Raw genomic sequence first — 15,253 nt, forward strand, 5'->3', positions numbered from 1 at the left:
CTTTTTGTATTTCAACATGAGTGTTTCTTTACTTGTAAAGGCAGCAAATTTGAAACAAAACATTTTCAACATTCTGGAAATCTCTTCAGTTAATCCAAGAATTGAAGTTTAAGCTGCTTTTTGGATGTCCCTTTAGATGGCGGATATTTGTGACATTCTGATGGGATGAGATATTTGTAGTGACTGTTAGAAACCTTCTGGGAAGGAAGATGGCTGAGCCACGTCAATCTACCTACTTCTTTGTAGGCAGAAACCGAAAACCCTGGTAGGCTGAATTTATCTTCCAGAACAAAACTTATTAATCGACTAAGGCATTATCCGCCAGCATTGTCCCAAGGGGAATGGCACACTAACTAGGGATCAAAGCCTCTACATTCAGAGGCAAACCTGGTAACTAAACATTTTTTAACAGTTCGCTGCGGCACATGCCATTGTTTCACAAGAAGTGACGGGCCCATTTTTAAAGCCTTTGAGCAGTGATCCAGACTACGTGTTTATCCTAGTTCCGGAGGACGAGGGAGCAGGGCTTAGAGTCAGCTTCCTTTGCTATCAAACTTCCTTGAACCTTTTTTCTGGTTTGAATGTGACGTTGAAGAGGCCAAGGTTTGCGCCTGGCCCCGAGTTTAAGGATCAGCTCAGTATATGGCAATGCAGACAAACTTTAATCAAAACAAGTGGGAATTGATGTAAGATACACAAGAGTCAGTCACAGTCATGGCTATTTTTTTTTTAATTAAAAAGAAATCCAGAAGACATTTTTAACCAAGTACCTTCCAATTCAGGAAACCCCCCCTTTGGGTCTAAAGAAAATTCACTTTTATTTGCCTATATTTTCATTTTGCCTATTAGCAATAAAGAGAAAATGAACAGATTTACCCCTCAAAAATAAGCTTCAAGGTGGGTTTCCACTTCCATTCAGCTGGTTCAACAGAGTGAGATCTTGAGCAGAAGATGGAGCTAGGATGCACTTCTTCCCCAAGAAGAGCTGGCCCCAAACCCGAGGGCCACACATTTTACTTGGCTCTCTAAACAGGAATTGTCTTCTCCAATAATTAGCAGGTGGCCTCAGCAGCAATATTGCCAGGGAGGCATTCTTGTCAGAATGGAAAAACAAAGTGGGATAGAGGGCACAGGGCAGGGCATCGTTGGCACTCACCAGGCTGGCCCTTTTAAAAATCACTAAATCCTGGTGATTTGAAAGTGGAGTGAAAGCATTTTTAAATGCCCCCTCCCTTGGAGTACTGGAAATGGGGTGGCCAGGGCCTCACACAGAGCCCCTGGGGTGCATTTGACCAGCCTTCAGGCCCAGCACCGAGCAGAAAGGTCCAGAAAGGTCCAGGGTTCCAGGAGGGCCGAGAAGCAGCCAGTGCCAAGGTGGGCCTGTGCTAGCGCAATGATGTTTTTCAGGCCCCTTCTCCTCCCATTCCTCCTCTAGAAAACAAAGGTGTGGGGCCAGGGGCCTCCCAGCTCCCAGTCAAGCTTACTCTATGAAACAAAAAAAACAGAGGAGGAGGGCAGAGGGGTCCCGGCTCCAGCTCTGCCTCCTCTGGGCACCAGGCACTGGGCACCGCCAGGGGATGAGGTGGCCCCTTTCTGGGTAGACGATGGCCAAGTCCGAGCTTTTCACAGCGTTGGGCCTGGATGGCCAAGTGGGTGCCTCTTCCAGGTGGGCCCCAGACGCTGGCATGGCCCCCTCACCTGGGGCACCCCGACATCCCAGGGCTCTCTGAAGCTGAAGCTCTTCTCATCTCCCTCCGTTCTGGGTTTGGGAGAAGGTAGAGCAGCCACCGCAGATGGTTGCCCAGGAGGGATTTCCCCTTGGAGAAGAGCTGAGAGTCGAGGAAGCTGCCCTCCACCCCCCGGCCTGGCAGGGGCTCATTAAGCTAATTGCCATCGGGAGGAGCTTAGCAGGGGCTCAAGCACTGAGGATTTCCCAAACCCTGAGCCAGTGCGCCTCCGAAGAGAGGATGCGGAAGCCTTCGGAGGGAAAGGCCCAATCAAATATTTATAAGATTTCCTGCAAGACGCTTCACAATAGAATATATTTCTTATCTGGTCGGGGTTTGGCCAAAAAGCCATCAATAATTAAGACAGCTGTGATTAACCTCCCAGAATGCCGACCGGGATTGCAATTAAACATTTAATTGAAAAGGCCACCCAGCAGTCCCCTCCCCCCGCTCTTGCCGGCAGGGTCCACGGGGCGGGAGCGGAGGGCCCGGCCCCCGACGTGCCCAGACCCGGGCTGCTCCCGAGGGAGGATACCAGGGCCCCGAGGGCGCGGGCGCTACCTTCCGCCCCTGCAGATGTGACTTGAAGCTCCCCGGCGGGCGCTCTTGCCCTCGCCCTTTTAACGACTCCGAAACGTTCCCGGGGGTCGGGGCCACATCTTGTTTCAATCCAGGAGCGAGACTCGGTGGTCTCCCCCGCCTCGGGGCTCCCTTGGGTCCCCCCACATCCCTCTGTGCCCCGGCTGGACGCCGGGCTCGAAGCTGAGGGGCCGCCGCGTCCCGTCCTTGGTTCCCGCACGTTCTGGAGGACAGCGCTGGGGTGACTGGCGGTCGTGTCCGGAGCGCGCGGGCCTCTGGGCAGTCTCGGCCACGACCTCTTCTGGGAAGGGCCCATTTCGGTCCCTGCCGGCCAGAAAGAGCGAGCTCCGAGGTGGGGGGAGGGGGAGTCAGCCGGAGCCTAGAGGCCACCTCTGCCCTCCCTCCTTTCCTGGCCAAACCTGCCTCCGCCGCAGCCGCGGTCGCCGCCGCACCGTTGGGCCGGCACCTGGGATGCCCCAGGGTCCCGGTGGGCTTGCCCCAGAGGCAGCTGCGAACCTCCTCGCGCAGGCTCGGCCACCCTCCCTTCTGTGGGAGTCTGCCCCTTGGCTGGCTCTGCCTGTCAACACCTCGCTCACTCCTCTGCCCTCACCCATAAAACCTGTCTGCCTGCCGACCTCGTCCCTGTCACTTCCTCCCGGGCTGCTGCTTTCGCCTGCTTCAAGCCCTTCGGCTCCATTAATCTGGCAAAAGAGCGCTGCCTGCCCCCCCCCCCCGACCACCCTTATTCCCACTCCTTTCCTTCTGACCCACCCCCATATTCTCTCTCATCCTCCCCCTTACCTTCTGTCTAAGAATCAATACTAAGAGCTATAAGGGCTAGGCAATGGGAATCAAGTGACTTGCCCAGGATCACACAGTTAGGAAGTATCTCAGGCTAGAATTGAATCTAGGGTCTCCAGGCTCTAGGCTTGTTTCTCTCTGTCTCTGTTTCTCTGTCTCTGTCTCTCTCTGTCTCTCTCTGTCTCTCTCTGTCTCTCTCTCTCTCTCTCTCTCTGTCTCTCTCTCTCTCTCTCTCTCTCTCTCTGTCTGTCTCTCTGTCTCTCTCTCCCTCTCTTTCCCTCTCTCTTTCTCTCTCTCTCCCTGTCTCTGTCTGTCTGTCTGTCTGTCTGTCTGTCTGTCTGTCTGTCTGTCTGTCTCTCTCTCTCTCTCTCTCTCTCTCTCTCTCTCTCTCTCTCTCTCTCTCTCTCTCTCTCTGTCTCTCTTTTCTGCCTCCGTGTTTCTGTTTCTGTTTGTCTCTGTCGGCCTGTCTCTCCCCACCTTTACTCTATTCTCTCTTTCTCTGCCTCTCTGTCTCTGCCTTCTCTCCCCCCACTTACTCTCAGCTCTTTCTGTCTCTGTCTCTCCCCCTCAGCCCCTCCTCCTCCTCACTTATCCTTCTCTCCTCCGTCTTTCTCTCTATCCAGCACATCCTCCCCGCACGTCCCCTTTCAGGTAATCCTCTTACGTCCGAGAGCTTCCGGAGGAAAAAAGAGCAACGAACGGAAGAGTTTGGCTAGGAGGCGGTTACAACGACCCCAATTCCCTTTTTCTCCTTTGAGTCACTCTCCTTTGGGCTTGCGGTTAATTGCGGTATTTTTAAGCGCCTACTACGTGCCTCGCGCTGTGTGAAGAGCCTAGAGTCTAGGAGAAGAAACTGTCCTGTCCTCAAGGCGCTTCTGTTCTATTGGAGAGGGGCCTCCGTTTTATTGTCTCTGTCCTCGGGGGTTAACAGGGCAAAGTTCCCCACTTTCCCTTCTGTTCCTCTGCTCTAGCGTTCCCTCTTGCTCTTGTCTCCAGACGTGTTACTTTTCATGGGTCACCATTGACTGAGATTTTCCATGAAGAGTCGCCGTTGCCCAAGGATGCCAGTGTCCCTGCGGCCTTATTTCGCCTCAGCGGCTTGGGCTCAGGATGGGGACTCTTCTCTCTCTCTCTCTCTCTCTCTCTCTCTCTCTCTCTCTCTCTCTCTCTCTCTCTCTCTCTCTCTCTCTCTCTCTCTCTCTGTTTCTCTCACTCTCTCCGTCTCACTCATTGTCTCTGTCTCTCCCCCTCCCCCCCCCCCTTGCTGGTAAACTCCGATCGCCAATTGCCCCCTTTTCAGGTTCTCGTCCTGCCAGCCCCCGGGGCAAATGCTCGCTCCTCTGCCTCTGCGCCTCCCGTTTGCTGGCAGCCCCCTTGCGTGCTCTCTAAGCTGACAAGTAACTCATTCCTCTGAGCCTTTTTCCATGTAGTCTCGGAAGCCTCTCAAGGCTTTTCCTAGCCAGAAGCCTCCCTTAGCAAGACGGTAGTTGCCTTTCCGTATGGTCCTCCAAGCCCTCAGCCCCCGGTGCCTGGTGCGCGGCGAGGACATCAGAAATGCCCGCTGCCTGCCTGCTCGGGCTTCGCTTCTTTTCTCCGCACCCGACGCTGGCCCCTTGCAATTCTCCTGGCCCCCGAGGCTTCTCTAGGGATTTTTTCCCCTATTTCCCCCAGATCACAAACTTCCCTCCCGTGGATATTCCTGCAAACGTTTTTTTCTCCATAAAAAGCGGCCCCACAGAGGGGCCGGGAAACTGCGGATTTGGTTTTTAATCTCGCCCGATCGAACATTAAAGTCTCAGGCTCAGTAACTAACTCCCCTCACCTTAGCCTCTGACCTTGAATAGCTTCAGTTTTTACTGTGGGAATGGGTCTCTCACTTGAGTGAGCAGAAACCCTCCCCTTGTAATTGCCACAGGTAATTTAATTTACCGGGAAATCCCTCCTGTGTTACAGAAAAGGTTTCAAGATGATCTGAGAAGCAGTAACTCTGATATTCCTTGTGGCTGCAACTCCCCAACCATAGATCTGACACCCCACCAGGGACTGTTGTCAAAAGGGCTTATCAGAGTCCAACCTATTCCCTGGCAGCCCACGCTGAAAGAGAAGCTTTCTCTTAGCTGCCCAAGAACACCAATTGCAAGGAGACAAGAACGTGACCGAGCGGTAGCTCTCCTGTGATGCTGAGCCCCAGTTAGGTCCTGACTCCAGCCCGCTTATTTCCAAATTACCCAAAATTGTAGTCAGTGGTGTGAGTGTGTCCTAACAACGGAACAGAGGAATTCGATTTTAAGGGGATAAAGCCAACATAGACACGTGCACGGAGATGTTTCCACTCTCACAACAAAAACCTTGCATTGCCAACCAAAATTTCTGACGCTGGCCATTTATGATGCGGCTTATTCCAGATTTTGATGCAGAAAGAAACGATGACCTAAAGAAGCTCTGCTGGTCCCTAGTCTGAAAGGACCCCAAACGAAAACTCGATTCCCCTGAACTTTCGCCCCTCCAGCCAGTGGCCCAGTCCAACGGGTAAGAGGAGGGGGTCTATTTCTTTCAGCAGGGAATGGTCTCAGTTAAGGGAGAGATGCCTCCAAGAGCCCAGCCCTGTTTATTAAAACCGCATCTGGGCAGTTGAGGAGGTAAAGCTGGTCCTCATTAACGGTGCATATCTCTTCCCTTATCTCGGAGTTTGCAGCACCATTTCCTAAATCCTACAGGAGGGAGAATGCTCCCTTTAATTCCTTCACTAGCGTCACCTTGACTTTCAGGAAGTTACAGAAATACTTAGATCTCCCGTCCCGCCTCATCCCTTCTTTCAGTCTTCCAACCAGCCTTCAGATTCGATACAGACGCAGGAAAGAATGAAAGAGTGAAAGGGAAGAGCAAGAACAAGAGAAAACGGACAACGAAAGATTTAATTAAAAAAAAATAATTGGAGAGTTTCCTCCGTAGCCAAAGAAAAAGTGACAAGAAAATCATTAAGAGAAAACGGGAGCGAGGAGAAAGAGAAAGGGGGAGAAGAGAGAACAGCATGAACGCTTCCCGCTGCCCCTAGCTCCGTGGTTAGCTGCTGCCCCTGGCCCCGGGCTGCCCAGCATTCCCTCGGCCAGGCGCTTGTACCTGGCCCCAAAGGGTTAATCCTCGAGACTGGGAGAACCCGAGCGGGGCCGGCCGGACCTGAGGGAGCTTCGAGGTCCCCGCCCCGCCGGCGGCCCTGAGAACCCAAACCGCGGGTTTGAAATGTCACACCGGCGGAGCTTGGGCCCGGCATCCCCCAGGCCGCGGCCCTGGGCGCCCGTGCCGGCCCTGTAAGGCTAGGCGAGCCGCGGCGGGCGGCCACGGCCCAGTGCTCGTGGGGGGCGCGGGCTCCCAGGGGTCTCGCTGGCAGGCGATGCCAGGGGCCGATAAGAGGCCGCCGGCCTCGCCTCCGTCTAGACAGGCCTTAATGAAGGCGGCGGGCCGAGGGTGGGGGACAGCAACGGCGGGGCTCAGAGCAACCCACGGCCGGCCACGGGCAGCCACAGCCACAGCTCATCTGAGGGCCCCTGCTGCGGTACTCCTTTACCCGACTTATTGGAGGGGGGGGGCGTGAAAAGGGGTGACGACTGAGCTGCCAACGGCGTGAGGCGAGAGGTGACCCTGAATGGGTCTGAGGGCTCTAGGCCAGAGCCCGGGCCAGGGAGGCCTGAGGCAGAGGAATAGGCTGGGCTGGCTCAGGGGGCGCAGGAGGGGAAGAAGAATGGGGGTGGGACTTCAGGGGAGGGGCCAGAAGACATGTGAAAGGAGAGGGCAGGTGGGGACTGGTGGGACTGCAAAGAGCTTGGATTGCCAGAGGCTGTTAGGGTGGGTCCCTCCAGAGGCCCCAAAAAAGGCCCCAAGGGGAGCCCTGAGGGTGAGGTGGCCCTCCCAGGGCTCCACGTGGCCCATGCCACCTCGAAACCCTGAGGGCTGGGGGCCCCACCCTCAGGCTGCGCCAACAATATCCACACGGGCAAGCCCAGAGGGGGTGGGGTTTTGCTTTTTATTATTAAGATCAAAATATGAGTCCCGCCGCTATGAACTGGCTGTTCTCAATAAATAGCAATAACTTACGTTGTTTGTTTGTTTGTTTGTTTGTTCGGCAAAGGCTCACACACTCTGTCCTCCGTCCGCTGATAAATTAAAACATTTGCAAGAAAAGTCTCTTTCTCCATATATTTGGGGGTTGGTTGAGTGTCGTTTTGGTTTTCCAGCGATCATGCGATTTAGGGCTTTGGGGTCCTCCCGCTTTCCTTTTCTGCCTCTTCCCTCCCCCCCCATCCCTAACCAACAAAAGCATTTAAAGAAAACAACCACCGAACCCAAAGGAGAGCGGCGGCCTCGGCGGGGCCAAGCTGCCCCCTTCAGCCCAGGCTGGCTCCGGGGCAGCCCGCTCCCGGCTTGCTTTTTGGAAGCCACCAGGTGAGCTGGGGTGGGGTCCGAAAGCCAGCATTACACGCTACGGGAGGGGGGAGGGGAGGGGGAGGAGGGAGCGGTAGAAGGGGGGAGGCCTAATCCTAGTAAATCCTCAGTTTGGGTTTTGCAAAAATAACCCCGGCCCGCCGAAGGGCTTCGCTCTCCAGTCTGAAGAAGGAAGGTCACATCCTGGTGCTTTGGCAGTCAAGACAGTATCTCTCTTTGGCCTCTCTCTTTCTTTCATCTCTTTCTCTTTCCTTTAAATAACAATAATAATGAACAAGGAGAGAGGGTTTTCCGAGAGCTGGAATGGCCTGAGCATGGGTGAGTCTCATGCAGGGAGCATGCGAGATCCTCGGGACAGGGGGCCCACGGGCCCCAGGCTCCTCACGTCTCCACCGGGCTGGGCACCATGCTGTTCGGAGTGTCCGGGAGCTGGGAGGATAGGGAGGTCACGTCGCTGCCGGAGGAGTTCCCCAGGGAGCCCGACTCGGAGAAGGACACCTGGAGTGGAAGGCAGGAGGGAGGAGGAGGCAGTGAGGGGGCGCAAAGCCAGGCCTCCTGGGCCCCTACTTACTCCGCCACGTGGGTCAGCAATAAAATGACTTTCAAAATAAATGGAGTTCTCTGGGCCGGCCCCGGGGCTGCCAGCAGGAGCCCCCTCTAGGCTAATCCCCGGGTCAGCGCCCGTGGCCCAAGGGGGCCTTTAAATCCCAGGCTAAGCACCCACTTAGCAGCTGCAGCTAAGGAGGTAAGGAGCGCTGGGCTGGGTCTTCCCCTACCGCCCCAGCCCCCCATCACCTGCTTCCCAGAGTCCCCTCAGCCTCCTCTGGGGAGCCGGGCCGGCCAGCTCCGTTCCAGTCCACTTGGGCTCCACAGGTCCGGGCTGGGCCCATGCATGGCAGCCCCACCGGCTAAGGGCGAGGGAGGGTGCTGGGGGGCCGCTGGCTAGGGGTCCTCACCAGTTGCTGGAAGGCCGGCTGGTCCAGGTCACTTTGGAGAGCGAACTCGCTGAGCGCCTTCCAGGGCGGCTGGTAGGTCTGCACCTCCACGGCGCTGCCCTGCACCGCGCTCTCATGGCGGATGGGGCTGCCGGCCACCAGGGGCGTCCCCGTCAGCCCCTGCAAGCTCTGTCAGGGGAGACAAGCGTTAGGGCCCCGGCCTCCAGCCACAGGCTGCGCCCCCGCCCCCAGGCCCGCCCAGCTGCCCGAGGCATAGATACCGGGACCAAGCCCGGCCCGGGCTGCCCTAAGGCCCCCTGGGTCCAGGCACCAGCTGCTGGTCAATCGCCCCCCTTCCCTCTGGGCCTCCCAGGCGGGCTGCTTCTCGGCCATCCCTTAACAGCCTCCATCGATCCCCCGGGGATCTCGCCTCCTTGGGGTGCCCCAGGTTCCGGGAGAGCAAAGCTTCCCACCGAGCTCCGCAAACGAAAGGAAACGCCCCAACTTCCTCAGGTCAGTCTCCTGGTCAGGGCCGGGCCCTTTCCTGCCCTCGGCCCGCTTCCACATCCCAAGCTCCGAGTCAAGCAGCTTTGCCACCCCCACCCCCGCCCAGCCTCCCAACAAGCCAAAGGCTCCCGGGGATTCAAAGGCCATGACTGCCTTCCGGGGTGCTGGGCGTGGGGGGGGGCGACTGGTTCACCCCCTTCCCTAAGGAGACCCGGACATGCGTGCACATGTAATGCAGTGTGCGCGTCTGTGCGGACATGTAAAGGACCCCCCCCCCCTCCCGCCCCTGGCGCAGGAGCCGGGCCGGGCCGGGCCGGGCCGCGCAGCCGGCCTGCCGCCTCACGCACCGTCTTGTCGCTGTGCTGTTGCTGCTGCAGCTGCTTCATAAGGATGGATTTCTTCTTGTCCTTGCAGCGTTTGTTCTGGAACCAGACGCGGATGACTCGCGGGCTCAGGCCCGTCATCTCCACCAGCTGCTCCTTCATGAGCGCGTCGGGCCTCGGGTTGGCGGCGTAGCAGGTCCGCAGCGTGTGCAGCTGCTTCTCGTTCAGGACCGTCCGCACCCGGGTCGTCTTCTCCGCCTGCTTGTGCACGTGGGCGCGCAGCGACGGCTGCCGGCCCGAGCCCGGCTCTGCGGGGAGGGGGGGCGGGGAGGGGGCGTCAGCCCGGAGCTCCGGCCGCGGCCCCCCGCGCCCCCCCCCGGGAACCTCTGCGGACTGCTCCCCGGATTCGCTCCTGTCGGGAAACTAACTATCGCCCTTGCCTTGGGGAAAGCATTCCCGGCGCGCCGGGGGCCTCGGCTTTTCGCCGAATGGAGGGCTGGAGCTCGTTCCAGGCCGGATTGCCCGGCGCACTGCAGTTAAGCCTAAAGAACGTTTGCTGATTGACTCATTGGATTCGTATTTATTGCTTGTCCCCAGCCCTCGGCTTCTTCCCTAAACCGTCTGCCTCCAGCCGACCCGTCATTTTAAAAATAGACAAGGAAGACTCCAAACTTAGAAAGGGAGCTCCGCGCACATAGAGCACCCATGGGGCCGCCTCCGGAACCACACACACCCTTCCACCTGGGACCACTGGAACGAGCTCGGCCTGCCGCCCCTCCCTCATCCCCGGCCCCCGAGCTTCTTCCTCCAAGGGAGTCTCGACTGAAACTGCTGGAGCTCCAGGAAAAGGCTCGGCGGGGTCTGGATACCTCCGCCGCTAGCCTGGGGCCCTTGGCAACTCTCGGAGCAAACGGCAAGGAATAGTCTCCGCTGGCTTCCGAGCGCTCTCTCTCCGTCTTTCTGTCTCTCTGTCTTGTCTGTCTGTCCGTCTTCTCTGTCTGTCTGCCTCTGTCTCTCTCCCTCGCTCAGACACTGCCCTAAGATCTTTTCGGCCCCTCTTCCAATGAAGCGCCCAACGCGTTAGAGGAATCTTTGCAATGTGAAAGGCCAGAGCGGCGCTGGGAATTCTGAAGGTCCCAGGCTGCTTCTGGCCGGAGAGAGGCATGGATGGGCGTGGGGAGGCCCAGGTGAAGGAGAGGGACCCTGAGATGTCTTTCACCCCCCCCCCCCCAACAATAACTGGGTGGGGGCTGGCATGCCTTTACTCTCCTCTCAGGCTGGATTATTCAGACGCTGATCTTAGCCGAATGCAGCGCTTTCCAGCCCACTGATGAGAGGGAAGGCGGAGGATGTCTCTGTTCTCTGGGCCGGCTCAAAAGTGACTCCTTAGTAGCTGGCCCCCTCCCAGGGGGCTCTTTCTCTTTCTGCCACGGTGCCCTCCTTCTCCCAATCTCCACCGGCCTCCCTTGCTTCTTGTTCCAACCCAAGTTCTTTCCCTTTCAAGCTGTTCTTCAACTAAGAGTCTTCCTCTCTTCTCCAAGGCTCTCCCCTCTCCAGGGCCTCCTCTAGATCAGGCCCCTCAGGCTCGGAGCCCAGCCGGGCTGCCCGAGACCCCAGGCTCCTTAGCTTTCCCGGGAAAGGACCTCAGTCCCTTACCTTATACCAGGGTTGAGAAAAGGAGCCTTCCTGAGGGACTTGGGGAGCCCCTTTGAGGGGCTTAAAATAGGGCCTGGGTCACTTAGTGAATGCCAGCTATGCCCTGAGTGCCCATCCTAATTCACATCTCTACCTCTGACCACGGAAATCAACTGGTACCCTGAGCTCCACATATATTCTGATTTCTAGAGGAGGGGTGCTCTCCTGATTCCATGCCTCCAAAGCACTCTCGTCTCTCGTGTGGACACACACACACACACACACACACACACACACACACACACACACACACAGGTCTATCCAGTGTGCATCCTGTCAGTCAGTACTTTTATCTATGTCGCAAACACAGACTCAAATGGCCAACTTATAGTGGAATGAGGTCTGGTGTCCAGTGTCCCCTAAGTATCAATCGAATAGGTTCCCTTCAAATGTAAGGTGCCTGGGAATACTGGGGACACCGTCCAGCCTGTGCCACTGACTTTCGGACTGTGCCTGCCTGAATTATCAAAACACTGAAACCCCTCTGACAGGGAAGGGGCCCCTCACATGAAGGAGATGGTGTCTTCCCCAGAGAGGGTTCTCCAGCCCATATGCACACTGGTATGTCTGTCTACCAGAGGCCCCTGTGTGTGGCTAGAAGTATTAAATTACTCAAGGCCCTTCTAGGCTCTGTGTGTGTGTGTGTGTGTGTGTGTGTGTGTGTGTATCTCTGACTGTCTCTCTGACTCTGACTCTCTCTGGCTTTCACTGTATCTCTGGCTCTCTCTGGCTCCCTCTTTCTCTGTCTCTCTGACTCTGTCTCTCTCTGTGTATCTCTGACTCTCTGGCTCTCTCTGGCTCTCTGACTCTGTCTCTCTCTGTGTATCTCTGACTGTCTCTCTGTGTATCTCTGACTCTCTCTCTGGCTCTCTGACTCTCTGTCTCTCTCTGGCTCTCTGACTTTCTCTCTGGCTTTCACTGTATCTCTGGCTCTCTCTGGCTCCCTCTGTCTCTGTCTCTCTGACTCTGTCTCTCTCTGAGTATCTCTGACTGTCTCTCTGTGTATCTCTGACTCTCTCTCTGGCTCTCTGCCTCTCTCTGCCTCTCTCTGGCTGTCTCTCTCTCACACAAGCACACACACACGCCAGTCTGGCCATAGGCATTCTCTCCAGACCCCCCTAAACCAAGTTTGGGATCTTCCGCAGCCCTTACCTGAGAGATGGAGGCCCCTGCTGCTTGGTAGGTGTCCTGGGCTCCTAGGACTCTCCGCCGAGGCCCTGTCCAGCAGGAGGCTGTGATCAGCCCGGCACAGAAGCTCGTGATCCCTCAGGGAGAACTCGTCCCCGGGCAGCAGCTGGCGGCTGCAGACGGAGCAGCGGAAGCACTCGATGTGGTAGACGTTCTCTCGGGCTCTCATCACCAGGTCGCTGCTGCTGAAACCCACCTTGCATTTGGCACACTTGATCCCGAACAACCTGCGGAGGGACACGGCGGAGGGCCAGTCAGTGCCTCTAACTGCCAGAGAGAATTGCTCCAAGGATTCCCGGCCGCTCACTGGCCCCAGGAGAGGCTTTGCCTTGCCGCAGGCCCCGAGCTACTTCTCAGAGCAAGCTACCCACAGCAACATGCCCACCGGCTAAGGGCAGAAGGAAATCCCGGGTCTCTCCGGACTGCATCCGCTCCCCGTTCTCTCTCTGCCTGTCTCTTTGCTTCACCCACACCTACATTCAGATATATCCGTGTGCAATTCCGGACACGCAGGATAACCCACACATTTCCACGCGTATTCACGCACATATATGCCTGGAGTCCTACATATCACAAGAGTCATCCATATCCACGTGTTAAGGCACAATCACACACACAAGCACTCACACACATCTCGGCATCTCCTTACACTAATATCTTCTTGTGCACACGGACGCACACACCTAAATACGGGATTTCCCAAAGCGAGAGGTTTCTCTTTTTGCCTCTTTCTGTCTCCCCCTCTCTGGCTGCTTCCAGGCCATCCCTTCTAGGTCGCTACTGACCAAGTACGGGGAAAGCTGGGCAGAATGTGTTGGATGCTACCAGGGGACCTATTGTTTTCCAGTGACCAGAGCTCAGCCTTCCGGGAGCGGATCCCTGCTCCGGCGAACAAACGGGAGAAAGGGCCATGCAGGGACAGGAGGGAGAAAAGTTTCTGAGCAGCCACAGGAACCACAATAGGAGAGGCCACGGGAGCCAACACGAGGCAAAGGCCGGGTGAAGAGGTGCGGGGCTCAAAGACGTGGGCAGCGTTGAATGAGCGCTGAAGAACCGAGCGGGGGACAGGAGGAGGCGGCCAAGGTCATGCCTGGGGTTGGGGCTTTTCTTAGGACGGATAGACAGCGAGCAAGCATCACCTGATATAGTCCCTTTTACAGTACGTCTTGCCGTTTCTCACAAAACACGTGCAGGTTTCGTCCAAGTACTGGCTGCATTCGGCGCACTTGAGGCAGGCTGCGTGCCACTCGAGGTCCGGAGAGACCTTGAGGATGTATTGGTCGTGGATCTGACTCCCACAGCCGACACACATGGCAATCCCGGGCTTTTCTACCGGGGGAACGAGCAGAGGAGGCAGATTCAGGAACCGATCATTATCGCTGTTGGCTTTCCAAAAGCATTCGCATCGAAACTTTCATTTCTCTCTCTCTCTCTCTCTCTCTCTCTCTCTCTCTCTCTCTCTCTCTCTCTCTCTCTCTCTCTCTCTCTGTGTGTGTTTCTCTCTGTTTCTCTCTCTCTCCTCTCTCTCTCTCTTTCTCTGTTTCTCTCTCTCTCTGTTTCTCTCCTCTCTCTGTTTCTCTCTCTCTCCTCTCTCTCTCTCTTTCTCTGTTTCTCTCTCTCTCTGTTTCTCTCCTCTCTCTGTTTCTCTCTCTCTCTCTTTCTCTCTGTTTCTCTCTCTCTCTTTCTCTCTCTCTCTGTTTCTCTGTCTGTCTCTCTGTCTGTCTGTCTCTCTCGTTGTCTCTCTCTCCCCCCTTTATTTCCAGAAAATCACCACCACCCATCATCCTTATCAGCAAAAGGACACTATTTCTAAAGGTTCTGTCGTTGGAACGAAAACTGCCAACTCCCACATAGCCGAAGGTTCCCCCCCTCGCCCCAAATATTTTCGTTTGCGTTCTCTTGGCTTTTCTTATTATGATTATTTTTAAAATCGAGATCGCTTCGAGCTAGCAGAGCTAACCGAGATGTAGACGAAAAGCAGCCGTGAAGAGCTCCTTTAAGCTCCGCCGAGCGCCAGGCTGCCTGGCCCCTGCCGGCCCGGGCCGCCCGGCTGCTGTGCCCCCGGACTACCCAATAGCCACAGAACGAGAGGACAAGCCCGGCTCTGCCGGCCTGACATCTTTCACAATTACAAGGCGACCTTCTTCCTTTAGAAAGCACGAAAGACTAAAGGGGAGGAAAAAGGAGCTCGCTCCGACCGGCGTCCCAGCCGCGGGCCCGCGGGAAGAGTCTCTGCCCCGCGCTATGGACAGGATTCTCCGCCCGGAGGAACAATCCTGGGCCCGGCGAGGGGCTGCTGCAGGCGGCTGAGGATTGTCTCCGCGATGGCCTGGTCAAAGAGAAGCCACTTGTAGAAGCCGCCAAGCATATAGATATCTATGGGGGAAATATTTTCTAATATCATGCACACACGCGCGCACACACACACACACACCCCACACGCGCAGGCAGGCACGCGCGCATACACACACACGTAAAAAGACTTACTCTTGGAATGATCCCCCATAGCACCCAGAAAAGGATAATTAAAAATAATATCCACCATGCGCAAAGTGTTATGATGCAGACAGAAGGCAGGTCGGGCTCGTCCAGTCTCGGCTCTTTGCTAACTAACTCCTCCAGCCGGGAGGACTTGGGTGGGAGAGGAATTCTGCACTGGCCCCGCACGCCGCATGACATCAGCACGCTCCCAGCCCCCCGGGCCCGGAGCCTGGGGGCGGGGTCTGTGACGTCACCCCAGGGTTTCGAGAAGGGGGAGGCCGGGAGATGGGAGAAGAGGTGATGTGGGACCCCGGGGGAAGGGAGGAGATGGGAGGGGGGGCGCGCAAGAGAGATTGGCCGAGGGGGAATGGGGGCCACTTGATTGGCCAGAGTGAACAATGGAACGCAGACACCCCTCCTCCCCCCCACCCGGCCCCGTAATCTACTAGAATTCTCCCGGGCTCTCCCGGTCCAGTCAGTCAGTATTTAGCGGAGCCCTGCGGCGGAGCAGCCTCCTTCCCCGGCTGCTCGCGTGGTGCCCGAGCGTTCCTGGCCCCGGGCGGCCGCTCCTCCCCTC

General features: G+C 56.7%; 1 protein-coding gene across 1 annotated transcript; it reads right to left on the reverse strand.

The window, feature by feature from the left end:
* Nucleotides 1-6,695: 6,695 nt before the first annotated feature.
* Nucleotides 6,696-14,968, reverse strand: ISL2 (ISL LIM homeobox 2). Its single transcript, XM_001362472.4, has 6 exons — nucleotides 14,683-14,968; nucleotides 13,335-13,524; nucleotides 12,160-12,422; nucleotides 9,337-9,620; nucleotides 8,504-8,671; nucleotides 6,696-8,045 (listed from the first exon to the last, which is right to left on the reverse strand). The coding sequence occupies exons 1-6, from the start codon at nucleotides 14,738-14,740 to the stop codon at nucleotides 7,929-7,931; spliced, it is 1,080 nt and encodes a 359-aa protein (XP_001362509.2). The 5' UTR covers nucleotides 14,741-14,968; the 3' UTR covers nucleotides 6,696-7,928.
* Between the last annotated feature and the right edge of the window lie 285 nt (nucleotides 14,969-15,253).

The sequence above is a fragment of the Monodelphis domestica genome, chromosome 1, assembly GCF_027887165.1.
Source record: "Monodelphis domestica isolate mMonDom1 chromosome 1, mMonDom1.pri, whole genome shotgun sequence".
NCBI classification, from domain to species: domain Eukaryota; kingdom Metazoa; phylum Chordata; class Mammalia; order Didelphimorphia; family Didelphidae; genus Monodelphis; species Monodelphis domestica.

Bases quoted from the DNA above. Each gene is read 5' to 3' on its own strand.
- ISL2 (XM_001362472.4), bottom strand. From the start codon at position 14,740: ATGGTGGATATTATTTTTAATTATCCTTTTCTGGGTGCTATGGGGGAT. The intron at 12,423-13,334 runs GTGATGCTTGCT...GTCCCTCCGCAG, and splicing joins TGTAAAAGGGACTATATCAG to GTTGTTCGGGATCAAGTGTG. The intron at 8,046-8,503 runs GTGAGGACCCCT...CTTCCACTCCAG, and splicing joins AGCCGGCCTTCCAGCAACTG to GTGTCCTTCTCCGAGTCGGG.